General features: G+C 51.5%; 1 protein-coding gene across 5 annotated transcripts in view; it reads left to right on the top strand.

Annotated features, from left to right (window-relative positions):
• Positions 1–12,261, top strand: part of NDE1 (nudE neurodevelopment protein 1) — a 53,368-nt gene that overhangs the window by 8,513 nt on the left and 32,594 nt on the right. For all 5 annotated transcript variants that reach the window (XM_062180508.1, XM_062180506.1, XM_062180507.1 and 2 more), the window contains exons 2-4: positions 947–1,068; positions 4,416–4,569; positions 9,606–9,754. In XM_062180508.1, coding sequence (XP_062036492.1) covers positions 986–1,068; positions 4,416–4,569; positions 9,606–9,754 — 386 coding nt within the window. In that variant the 5' untranslated portion in view covers positions 947–985. The remainder of the gene's footprint in view (positions 1–946; positions 1,069–4,415; positions 4,570–9,605; positions 9,755–12,261) is intronic.

The raw sequence follows: 12,261 nt of genomic DNA, 5'->3' as shown, positions 1-12,261 counted from the left end.
GCCGTGGCCTGCAGTGCCTGCATCCCATATGGGCGCCGGTTCAAGACCCAGCTGTTCCACCTTTGATCCCAGCTCCCTGCTAGTGCTCCTAGGAAAGCAGTAGAAGATGGCCCAAGTGCTTGGGCCCCTGAACCCATGTGGGAGACCCAGGAGAAGCTCCTGGCTTCAGAGCTACCCAGCTCCAGCCATTGCAGACATCTGGGGAATGAACCAGCAGATGGGAGTGCTCTCCCTTTCCTCTCTCCCCACTCCCGTGTGTGTGTGTGCATGCATGCGTGCGTGAGCCCCTCTCTCTGTCACTGCTTTTCAAATAAATATTTTAAATGAAACTGGGAGCCTGGAGCCCACGTACTTGGCAGGGACTCAGGTACCTGCAACCTCCCAGGGTGCTTCTCAGCAGGAAGCGAGAGTCAGAAGTAGAGCCATGACTTGGCCCCAGACACTGCAATATGGGACCCCAGGGGGCATCTTCACCACTGTGCCAGCACCACCTCCCGTCTCCGGGATTCATCCCCCTCTGTTTTAATCTGCTCTGCTGTCCCTCAGCTTTCAAGCCAGACCTACCAGACTCCCTCCCCACAAGCCTGTTTCTCCCTCCTCCTCTCTGGTTAGCATCTGCCTTCTTTGTTCAGTTACCAACACTGTCCTTTCCTATCCTTTGCTTGTGCAAAACCCCCACCTTCAGGAAGCCTTCCCTGACTCTCGGGTTGAGTTTGGGGCTCCTGAGTATTGTGGCACTGGTAGAAATGTTGATTATCTAGATTGTGGGAGTGGTTTTCAGATACATACCAAAGTCAGAACACACTGAAGTATATACTGAAAATATATAAATCTCTTTACATTCACCATCCAGTTTATAAAGTTCAGAAGTTTTTTTTTTTTTTTTTTCCCCTGCTACCCATTGTTTAGGTAAATGTGAGTGATAATCTAAAACCTTCTCTCCTAGACACCATGTTGCAAGAGTGATTGCTTCCTCGTTTTCACAATGGAAGACCCTGGAAAGACATTTGGCTCCGAGGAGGAAGAAGCTAGCTACTGGAAGGATCTAGCGATGACCTACAAGCAGAGGTCAGGTCTCCAGGTTCACACTGCTTTTCCTGCCTATGAGAGCAGCACCGGCCAATTAGTACTGGCCTGTTGTGGGCCAGGCCTGTGAAGGGCTTCACTTACACTATCTCAGGACTGCCCCGTGAAGAAACTATTATCGGCCGGCGCCGTGGCTTAACAGGCTAATCCTCCGCCTTGCGGCGCTGGCACACCGGGTTCTAGTCCTGGTTGGGGTGCCGGATTCTATCCCGGTTGCCCCTCTTCCAGGCCAGCTCTCTGCCCGGGAAGGCAGTGGAGGATGGCTCAAGTCCTTGGGCCCTGCACCCCATGGGAGACCAGGAGAAGCACCTGGCTCCTGGCTTCCGATCAGCGAGATGCGCCGGCCGCAGCAGCCATTGGAGGGTGAACCAGCGGCAAAAAGGAAGACCTTTCTCTCTGTCTCTCTCTCTCACTATCCACTCTGCCTGTCCAAAAAAAGAAAAAAAAAAAGAAAAGAAACTATTATCACTCATTTCACAGATGAGAAACCTCAGCCTCAGGGAAGACACATAAACCACCAGATTGGAGCAGAGCTGGAATTGAAGCTATGGTCCTCTCTTGCCATACTGCTTTCCATCTTTTTTTTTTTTTTTTTTTTTTTTAAGATTTATTTATTTACTTGAAAGTTGGAGGGAGGGAGGGAGAGAGACATTCTGGTTCACTCCCCAAATGGCCTCAAAGGTCAGAGGGTCAGAGTTGGGCCAGGTGCTTCATTTAGGTCTCCCACATGAGTGCAGGGGCCCAAGCACTTGGGCCATCTTCCACTGCTTTCCCAGGCACATTAGTGCAGAACTAGATTGGAAGTAGAACAGCTAGGACCCAAACCAGCACCCATGTGGGATGCCGGCGCTATAGGTAGCAGCTTTATCCACCATGCACGCCACAGTGCAAGCCCCTCTGGTTGCTTGTGTGTGGAGTGAAGAATCTGCCCCTATGCCTAACAAAATATGCTGCTGCAGATATCAGTTTTGTTGTCTGGGAGTGTCTTGGGGTGGAGCTGTGTGTGGGTGTGTTTGGTTCATTATTGTTTCTTTTCATTTCTCATCTACTCTTGGGATCTCCACATGTAAGTGTAATTCTTGTCCTTCTATGTCGTTGTTGTTGTCTTTTTTTTTTTTTTTTAAAGATTTATTTATGTATTTGAAAGGCAGAGTTACAGAGAGACAGAGGCAGAGAGAGAGAGAGGTCTTCAATCCACTGGTTCACTCCCTAAATGGCTGCAGTGGCCGGAGCTGTGCTGATCTGGAGCCAGGAGCTTCTTCTGGGTTTTTGACGCAGGCACAGGGGCCCAAGGACTTGGGTCATCCTCTGTGGCTTTCCCAGGCCATAGCAGAGAGCTGGATCAGAAGAGGAGCAAAAAAAAAAAATAAAATAAAAAAAAAAGCCGGCGCCGTGGCTCAACAGGCTAATCCTCCGCCTTGCGGCGCCGGCACACCGGGTTCTAGTCCCGGTCAGGGCACCGATCCTGTCCCGGTTGCCCCTCTTCCAGGCCAGCTCTCTGCTGTGGCCAGGGAGTGCAGTGGAGGATGGCCCAAGTGTTTGGGCCCTGCACCCCAGGGGAGACCAGGAGAAGCACCTGGCTCCTGCCATCGGAACAGCGCGGTGCGCCGGCCGCAGCGCGCTACCGCGGCGGCCATTGGAGGGTGAACCAACGGCAAAAGGAAGACCTTTCTCTCTGTCTCTCTCTCACTGTCCACTCTGCCTGTCAAAAATAAAAAAATAAAAAAAAAAAAAAAAAAAAGAAGAGGAGCAGGCGGGACTTGAACCGGCACCCATATGGGATGCCAGCACTGCAGGCAGTTGCCTTACCTGCTATGCCACAGCGCCTGCTCCTATGTCTTTATTTTTAATGGTTAGACTTACAGATAATTTATTTAAAAAAAAAAAAAAGAAAGCCCCTTGAGTTTTAAGGATTGAGAAGCCAGAAATAAGCATTTTGATGGGACAGGGACAGATTACAGTGGTGTGGTAAGTGAACATTTACAGTATATCCAGTCTCTACTAAAGATCCACTTAAGAATAAATGTGCAGATGGGGCCAGGTGCAAACAATACTGTTGCATGAAAGAATGAATGCTCCATTGGTTAAGAAATGGCTTTTGCTGGCACCATGGCTCACTAGGCTAATCCTCTGCCTGCGGCGCCGGCATCCTGGGTTCTAGTCCCCGTTGCTCCTCTTTCAGTCCAGCTCTCTGCTGTGGCCCAGGAAGGCAGTGGAGGATGGCCCAAGTGCTTGGGCCCTGCATCCACATGGGAGACCAGGAGGAGGCACCTGGCTCCTGGCTTCGGATCGGCACAGCACACCGGCCGTAGCAACCACTTGGGGGGTGAACCAACGGAAAAAGGAAGACCTTTCTCTCTGTCTCTCTCACTGTCTAACTCTGCCTGTCAAAAAAAAAAAAAAAAAAAAAAAGAGGCTTTGGGGACTGACCAATTTAAACACCAGTGTCCCATATCAGAGAGCCATTTTGAGTCCTGGCTACTTTGCTTTCTATCCAGCTCTCTATTAATGCACCTGGGGAGGTAACAGAAAATGGCCTAAGAACCTGTGTCCCTGCTGTTCATGTGGGAGACCAGGGTGGCTCCTGGCTGTTGCTGCCATTTGGGGAGTGAACCAGCAGTAAACCAGTAGATGTTTCTCTGTCTCTCACTCTGCCTTTCAAATAAATAAATCTATTAAAAAAAAAAAAAAAAAAAAAAAAGAAGGGGCTGGCGCTGTGGTGTGGCGGGTTAAAGCCCTGGCCTGCAGTGCCAGCATCCCATATGGGCGCTGGTTCAAGTCCCGGTTGCCCCACTTCCAATCCAGTTCTCTGCTATGGCCTGGAAAAGCAGTAGAAGATGGCCCAAGTCCTTGGGCCCTGCACCTGCATGGGAGACCTGGAGGAAGCTCCTGGCTCCTAGCTTCGGATTGGCTCAGCTCTGGCCATTGTGGCCATTTGGGGAGTGAATCAGCGGATGGTAGACCTCTCTCTCTCTCTCTCTCTCCCTCCCTCTCTCTTTCTCTCTGCCTCTCTCTGTAACTCTTTCAAACAAAGAAAATAAATCTTAAATAAATAATTTAAAAAACAGAAAAATAGAGAATGACTTTTGGAGTCAGGCGACTTGGGTCCTGGCCCAAGTTCTGCTTCTGACTCCTCGTGTAACCCCTAGCTGAAGTCACTCATCGTGTCTAAACTACATCTTCTTGTCTGTAAAGTGAGAATGATAGTTTCTGCCTCAAAAAGCAGCTGAGTAAAAAGATGATCCGTGTACGCGGCACCATGGCACAGTGCCCCACGCACAGTAAGGCCTCAGGAAACCACCAGCTGACTCTTGTGGATCCCACTGCAGGGCCGAGAACACTCAGGAGGAGCTCCGGGAATTCCAGGAGGGCAGCCGAGAGTATGAGGCAGAGCTGGAAGCTCAGCTGCAGCAGATCGAAAGCAGGAACCGAGACCTCCTGTCGGAGAACAACCGCCTGCGCATGGAGCTGGAAAGCATCAAGGTGAGGGGCCGCGGGCGCCGCGCCTGGGTGCAGACAGGCTCCTGGGTGGCCTGTGTGCCGGCTGGGGCCCCGCCTGTGAGCCTGCTGCGGGGCTTCGAGAAGCACGTCACAGGGGTGTCCCTGTGTCCTTTCATGGTGGGCGGTGCCAGCGTCACGGGTCACATCCGTCAGGAAATACATTGAGAGTTTGAGGTGTCACCAGAACTGCCGATCGTTGCATTACAAGGTGCAGAGAGAGTCCTACATGGCAGCCCCTGTTTGTGCCTACTGACGTGTGACTTCAGGGAAATAAAACTCACTTCTTCAGCCACACTAGCTGTGCTTCCAGTGCTCAGCAGCCAGGGTGGCTAGTAGGTGTCACAGGTGGACAGAGGGGCTGTGGTATGTTTCCGTCAACACTGAGTGTTCTGTGGGGCAGCATCAGCCCAGAGCATCTCTCAGCCTGGGCATGGCAGTCATCCCCTCTCATCCACGGTCTCACTCTCCCTGCCTTTGGTTTGCTGTGGTCAGCTGCAGTCAGAAAATATCAAATGGGCTGGCGCCGCGGCTCAATAGGCTAATCCTCCGCCTTCTGGCGCCAGCACACCGGGTTCTAGTCCCGGTCGGGCACCGGATTCTGTCCCGGTTGCCCCTCTTCCAGGCCAGCTCTCTGCTGTGGCCAGGGAGTGCAGTGGAGGATGGCCCAAGTCCTTGGGCCCTGCATCCCATGGGAGACCAGGAGAAGCACCTGGCTCCTGCCTTCGGATCAGCGCGGTGCACCGGCTGCAGCGCACCTACTGCGGCGGCCAATGGAGGGTGAACCAACGGCAAAAAGGAAGACCTTTCTCTGTTTCTCTCTCACTGTCCACTCTGCCTGTCAATAAATAAATAAATAAATAATAAAAAAGGAAAATATCAAATGGAAAATTGCAGAAATAATTCTTACATTTTTAAAAAGATTTGTATTTATTTATTTGACAGGCAGAGTTACAGACAGTGTGAGAGAGAGACAGAGAGAAAGGTCTTCCATCTGTTGGTTCACTCTCCAAATGGCCTTAACGGCCGGAGCTGTGCTGATCCGAAGCCAGGAGCCAGGTGCTTCTCCTGGTCTCCCATGTGGGTGCAGGGGCCCCAGCACTTGGGCCATCCTCTACTGCTATCCCGGCCCATAGCAGAGAGCTGGACTGGAAGAGGAGCAACCGGGACTAGAACCGGCGCCCATATGGGATGCTGACGCTGCAGGCAGAGCGTTAACCTAGTGAGCCATGGCGCCGGCCTAAAGAATTCCTATATTTTAAATAGCCTTTACTACAGTATATTGCTGAAAATGTTCTCTTTTATTACCAGTTACAGATGTTGGTGTCTCACTGTGCCTAATTTATACATTAAGTTTTAGGTGTGTACAGGAAAAACAGTACATGTAGGATTCGGTACTATGTGATTTTTAGGCATAGTAGAAAACCTTGGAACATACACCCTGTGGATAAGGGGGCATCTGCCGTATTCACATTTGAGGCTGAGTAGCTGTGCATTGTGGGGCATTGAATCCTGCAATGTAGGCTGTCTTGTGGCATTCCTGGCCCACACCTACTAGATGCCAGTAACACCCCCACCACCAATAAGGTGTTGACAACCAAAAATACCTCTAGACATGGCCAAGTGTCTGGAGAACCACTACTCTAAAGGGTGAGGACCATGCCCATGGTACCTTCTCTAGGCCTGGCTAGCAGACGATCACTAGTACCTGCTGTGCCCCGGGCACTGGCTGTCAGCCCTGACCGCCAGTCAGGAGTCAGGACCACCAGGCCAGCTTCATACACATCAGGCAGGTCTGACCCCTCTGATCCCTCCCCTTGCCCCATTCCCCAGCCCACTCTGAGAATGGTCTCCTCAGTAACTTGTCCAAAGGGGGGTCCTGGTGTGCCTGGAAATTTTGACAGCTTGCTCAGGGACCGAGTGACAGTCTGCTGTGTGTGCGGTGCTGGGAGGGATGGACAGTGAGAGGAGAGGTGCTCTGTGCCCTCCTGGAGCTTCGTTGGGGAGCAGGAGAGAGGTGATGCCTCCTCACAGAGTTCTGGTGTGACAGCCTCCCAGGAGGGTAGGGTCTGCATGGGTTAGAGAAGGCAGGGGAGGAACTGATGTTTGAAGGAGTGTGGGTGTCTGTGTGTGTGTTGCTGGCAACTGGTGCCCAGGGGATGGGGGTGATAAAGGGGTCACATGAACCTGTCTCAAAAATGCGGTCAAGTGGACCTGGAGAGCCTTAGCCTTGTGCACACAGAGGATAAAGTGGGGCTGACATTTGGATTGGGGATTCTGTAGAGGGGAGAGGAAAGGCCCCAAAGACCTTGGTAGCTGAGCACTGAAGGTCAAGCTTTATGTTGTGGCCCTGAGAGCCCAGACTGGTCCCAGCACTCAAGCACATGGCAAGGCTGAGAGAATTTTCCAGTGAATACTTGTATACCCACCACCTAGACTCAACTGATAGCGTGTACCATGCTGGCCTTGTATATCCTCTTCTGTGTCTGGCGTCCAGCCAGCCCACGGATACGTTGTAAAGCAAATTGCGGGCATCCACATGCACCCCTAAGTACTGCTCAACACTAACCAGAGTGCAGGGTTTACGATTGTTCCTCTCAGTAGTACAATTGACATCTTTAGTATTTTGGTATTTAACGGCATCTAAATTGTAAAGCTTCTGTAAAAATCCTCAGAATAGCTAAGTCTGGACACACCCAGCCTGTGTCTCCCACACCAGCACAGAGCTGAGCAGTGGTTGCTTAGGACAAGCGCTCTCCTGAGTGCTGATGCTGAAGGCAAGTGTTAGCTGCCTCTTAGCCCTCCACCTGGCCCACTTCACTCATTTATTAGGGGCCTGACCCCTGCCAGGAGCAAGGAGGAGTCGTCATAGTTGTTAAACTGGGGGCTAAGGCGCAGTGCAGAAGGAGGATTCATGTTATGAGCTGCAACTGGGAGAGAGTAAGAGGCCCTTCATGAAGGCTGAGTGAATATCAAGCGGTTACTAAGTAATTAGCTGCTCCTGGGCTGAACCCTTGAACCTGCGGAAGATCTCTTCATTACAGCTACCAGACAGACAGGGCAGGGGCCGGAAACAAAGATCTCAGGACAACCAGCAAGCAAGCGTCTGTCCCTCCCGCGCCTAGGAGGGCTGTGCCCCGCCCAGAAGGACTTCTTGATAACTGGCTTATTCATCACGCCTTGGGTGGAAAAGCCTGGAGGGGCTCACACAGAGCACCCATTGAGGCCTCTGTCAGCTGACACTGTGTTATAATTAGCCCCGAATGGAAGCACACGCTTCAGCCACAGCTTTTCATGGCTCCACGTTCAAAGGAGCTGGTCTAAAAGTCTGCAGGTGCTTGCGGGGCGCGTTCACAGCCGCCTCCTGGAACCTGTGTTTGAATCGAGGTCAAAGATCCAGGACCCGGTTGCATGTGGAAATGTCCCCAGATAAAGGGCAGGAGGCAGGCAGAGCCCTGCCTGGGAACCAGCCCAGACGTGGGGCCTGGGCTGCCTCAGCTGGCGAGTGCAGACGCCTCCTCTGCTCAAAGCCAGGAAACAGGAGCATCAGAGGGGCCCTGGCCCCTGTAAATAATCTGCTTGTCCTTTGGAAGTTCTCTCTCACAGTGGCTCTCGCCACGCCCCTGCAGCCTCAGCACCATTACCTCACTCTCCCTGGCTCGTCCACCCTGTGTCTAGCGTCGGCTTTGTTTCCTTATTGAGTAACACGGAGAACGCTGCCTCTCTAACTTCTCAGGCTAGACCTTGATTGCTTTCTCTCAGGTTGTAGGCGCTAGGGAGGGTATTTGATGAAGGAAAGGAATGTCAAAGAGGAGCAGAATTGGGAAAGAGCGTGTGTGTGTGTTCAGTAGCTTGGTGACCTGGATTGAAGTGGTTAAGGACATTTAGCCTCGTTGTCCTACAAGCAGCGGCTCAGGGGACCTGTGTTTGATGTTGGCTCAGGCACTGGCTCCCTGTTGACTTTAGGCTCGTTAAGTCACAGAGCCTCCTTCCCACAACTCTGAAGTGGGATTAAATCAGACAACATAGGCAGTGTCCTTAACGCAAAGGCTGGCGCAGACTAAACCTGGGATAAACATTGGCTGCTGCACTTGGGCAACAGTGCACCGTGAAGAGGTCATCTGGACCAGTGTTCGCCTCTAGACAGCACTGACCGAGTCACACTGAGCACCCACTGGTAGTGGAGAGCAGCTGTTTTCCTATCCATCTCTTACTTTCTCCCATTTGTTCTCCCTCCCTTCCTATCTTTCTTCCTTCCTTCCATCCTTCCTTCCTCGGGTCGAAACGTTCCTTATGACTCCCCCCATGCTGTGCGGGAGTGTCCTGAGTCGCAAAATTAAAGCAGTTGTCAAGCTCCGTACGCGAGCGATACCCCCCTTTTCCTGGGAGGCGCAGGCAGGCAGTGCCACCACAAGCCACGACCACGAATCGCTGGTACTCCATTTGCCACACAGCGTAGTATGCGGGGCGGGTCCCTGTTGCCTTTGGGGGTGAGGCTTGGAGGGCTGCATGTGGCTTTCGATGGTTCTGGGTGCTTTGAGCAAAAAGGGATTGATTGCAGATTGTTGGAGGCTGCATGGACCAGGTTTGGAAGTGGGCAGAGGACTGGGAGGCAGGAAGCACTTCAGGTGGTTAGGACGTGTCTGCTATGAGTGACCTCCACTTGCTCCCGCTGTCTCTCGTTACTTGCTGATTCCGTGTTGGTGCAGAGTGCTTTGATAAGGCTCAGGTTTGCCTCCTGGTCGGAGACTGGGAGAGGGAGTCTGCGGCTGCCTCAGTGAATGGGAGGGAAGGCGGATCCTTTAAGACTCCAATGAAGGGGAGAGAAATCCCGTAAAGAAATCAGGATGTGGGGCGGGGGCAGAGTGGATGACCAGTGGCTACAAAGCACACATGCCACCCTCAGGAGGGCCTGTGTTCCATGATTAACCCTCAGCATCTGTACAGAGCTGCAAAGAGGAGAATGAGCTCCGCTATCGGGAGTCCTAAGTCATTGACCCAGTGTGAATTTTGCCTTTCAGGAAAAGTTTGAAATGCAGCATTCTGAGGGCTACAGGCAGATCTCCGCCTTAGAGGACGACCTTGCACAGACGAAGGCAATTAAAGATCAACTGCAGAAATACATCCGCGAGCTGGAGCAAGCCAACGACGACCTGGAAAGAGCCAAACGGTGGGTGGGGAGGCAGAAAATGGGCTGGGAGCCTTTTGTCTCTGCTGTTGGTACCAGGCACTGTGCTGAGCCTGGAGAGCAAAACAACGCAGCGCCTTTGCAGATCTCAGTCTCGCGGGGAAAGACAACCAGAGAATCAGGGCAGCTTAATTACAGTAGTAAGTGCTGGCGTCCAGGGTGTTGTTGGGGCATGCAATGGGAGAGATTCATTTGGCTGCCGGTAGCGGAATGTCAGACAAGGCTTCCCAGAGGAAATACCAGTTAGGCTAAGACCACAGAGGGGAGTAGCCATTGTCCTGGGGGAAGTGTGTGAGGTCAGAGTGTTCCCTTCGGAAGGACAAGTATGGAAGGAAAGGAGAGTGTTCAAAGAACAATGCTTATTTATTTATTTTTTAAAGATTTATTTATTTGAAAGAGTTAGAGAAAGGAGAGGCAAAGGCAGAGAGAGGTCTTCCAGCTGCTGGTTCACTCCCCCAACTGGCCACAGCAGCTGGAGCTGTGCACCAGGAGCTTCTCCCAGTCTCCCATGCAGGTGCAGAGGCACAAAGACTTGGGCCATCTTCCACTGCTTTCCTAGCCCACAGCAGAGAGCTGGACTGTAAGTGGAGCATCTGGGACTCGAACCGGTGCTCATATGGGATGTCGGCACTCGGGCAGTGGCTTTACCCACTACGCCACAGTGCCAGCCCCTATTGAATTATTTTGAAGGTTTACTTACGAGATCAGTGTTGTGGCGTGGTGTGTTAAGCTGCTGTCTGCAGCACTGGCATCCTATATGAGCTCTGGTTCGAGTCCTAGCTGTTCAACTTCCTATCCAGCTCCCTGCTGATGGGCCTGGGAAAGCAGCAGAAGATGGCCCAAGTCCTTGGACCCCTGCATCCATAGGGAGACCCAGAAGAAGCTCCTGACTCCAGCTCTGTCTCTGGGCTATCCTCTTCTGCTTTCCCAGGCGCATTAGCTGGGAGCGGGATTGGTAGTGGTGCAACCGGGACTTGAACTGGTGCCCATATGGGATGCTGGCATCACAGGCAGTGGCTTCACCAGTTATGCCACTATGCCAGCCCTTTGCCTTCATTCTTGAAGGGTATTTTTGTTGCATGTAGAATTCTGGCTTGACATGTTTATTTTTTCCTTTTCTCGCTTCAATTTATTTTCATTTTTATTTGAAAGAGAGGAAGAGACAGAGGCAGACAGACAGATACAAGAGAGCTCCCATCCGCTGGTCTGCTCCCTAAATGCCCTCAACTGGACAGGAGTCGCCCGGGCTGGACCTGGAAGAGGAACTCGGTCCACTTCTCCCACATGGGTGGCAGGGACCCGACTATCTGAGCCTTCACCTGCTGCCTCCCAGGTGTGCCAGCAGGAAGCTGGAGCAGAGATTCCACTCCAGGCATGCTGATAAGGGTGTGGGCATTCCAAGCTGTGCCTTAACTCTGTGTCAAATGCCTGCCCCCACCCTTTACATTTTTATGTATTTTCAGTTTATGTGAGGGCCAGTTTCCAGTAATCGCCTTCTCCTTCTCTCTAAGATTTATTTTTTATTTGAAAAGCAGAGTTACAGAGAGAGACAGGGAAGAGAGAAAGGTCCTACATCTGCTGGCTCACTCCCCAAATGGCCACAACAGCTGGGGCTGGGCCAGGCCAAAGCCAGGAGCCCAGAATTCCATCTAGGTCTTTGGCATAGGTGTAGGAGCCCAAAGACTTGGACCATCTTCTGCTGCTTTCCCAGGTGCATTAGCAGGGAGCTGGATGGGAAGCAGAGCAGTCAGGACCTGCGGGTTGCTGGTGTCACAGGTGGTGACTTAACCCAGCACACCAAAATGCCAGACCCTGCCTTTTCTCCTGAGTCCTGTTTTCTTTGCCTTTCAGAAGTCCAGTAATTTGGGGTTAGATTCTGGACATTGAGATGTGTTACAGAGACGGCGATTTCTCTCAGGTTCTTGGTTTTCTGTTTGGTGTTGTAGAGACTACGAGTTCTCTAAAGTTCTTGGTTTTCATTTTTCAGGCAGTTAACTTGGCTAAAGTTGCACTCCAAACTGCACGTGCCCTGTGACGGGCAGTAGATGGAACCTGTTTGGTTCTTTCATCTGTTCATGGGCTGCTTCAAGTCCACCACGTACATGCAGTTCAGGGTCCACCAGAAATTTAGAGTTTTTAATGCAGAACCTGGGCTCCCCACCCTGGTTAGATTTCTTGCACTGATGCCTTAGACAAAAAGCTTGTGAAGAGGCAAACTTCACCTCTTCTTCAAGGTGTTGACTCCCATCCAGTTTCTGCCAGGGCTTCAAGTAATTTTTTCACCTTTTATTCATAGTTTATAACTGTAAGCTACCGGAGGTTTTGTCTTATTGTTACCAGAAGTGGAACTTTGTTTCTTGTCAGTTTGTAAGAGCACTTATTTTTGCAACTCATCTTTTGACATGCATTGAAAATATCTTTTTCCAGACTAATCTTTATTCTGTTGGCGTTGTCTATGGTGTCATTTTCCATACAAATATTTTCTGTGT

The sequence above is a fragment of the Lepus europaeus genome, chromosome 21, assembly GCF_033115175.1.
Source record: "Lepus europaeus isolate LE1 chromosome 21, mLepTim1.pri, whole genome shotgun sequence".
Taxonomy (NCBI): Eukaryota; Metazoa; Chordata; class Mammalia; order Lagomorpha; family Leporidae; genus Lepus; species Lepus europaeus.
Note: the sequence above shows the minus strand (reverse complement) of the source record. Positions and strands in the feature narration are given on the sequence as shown.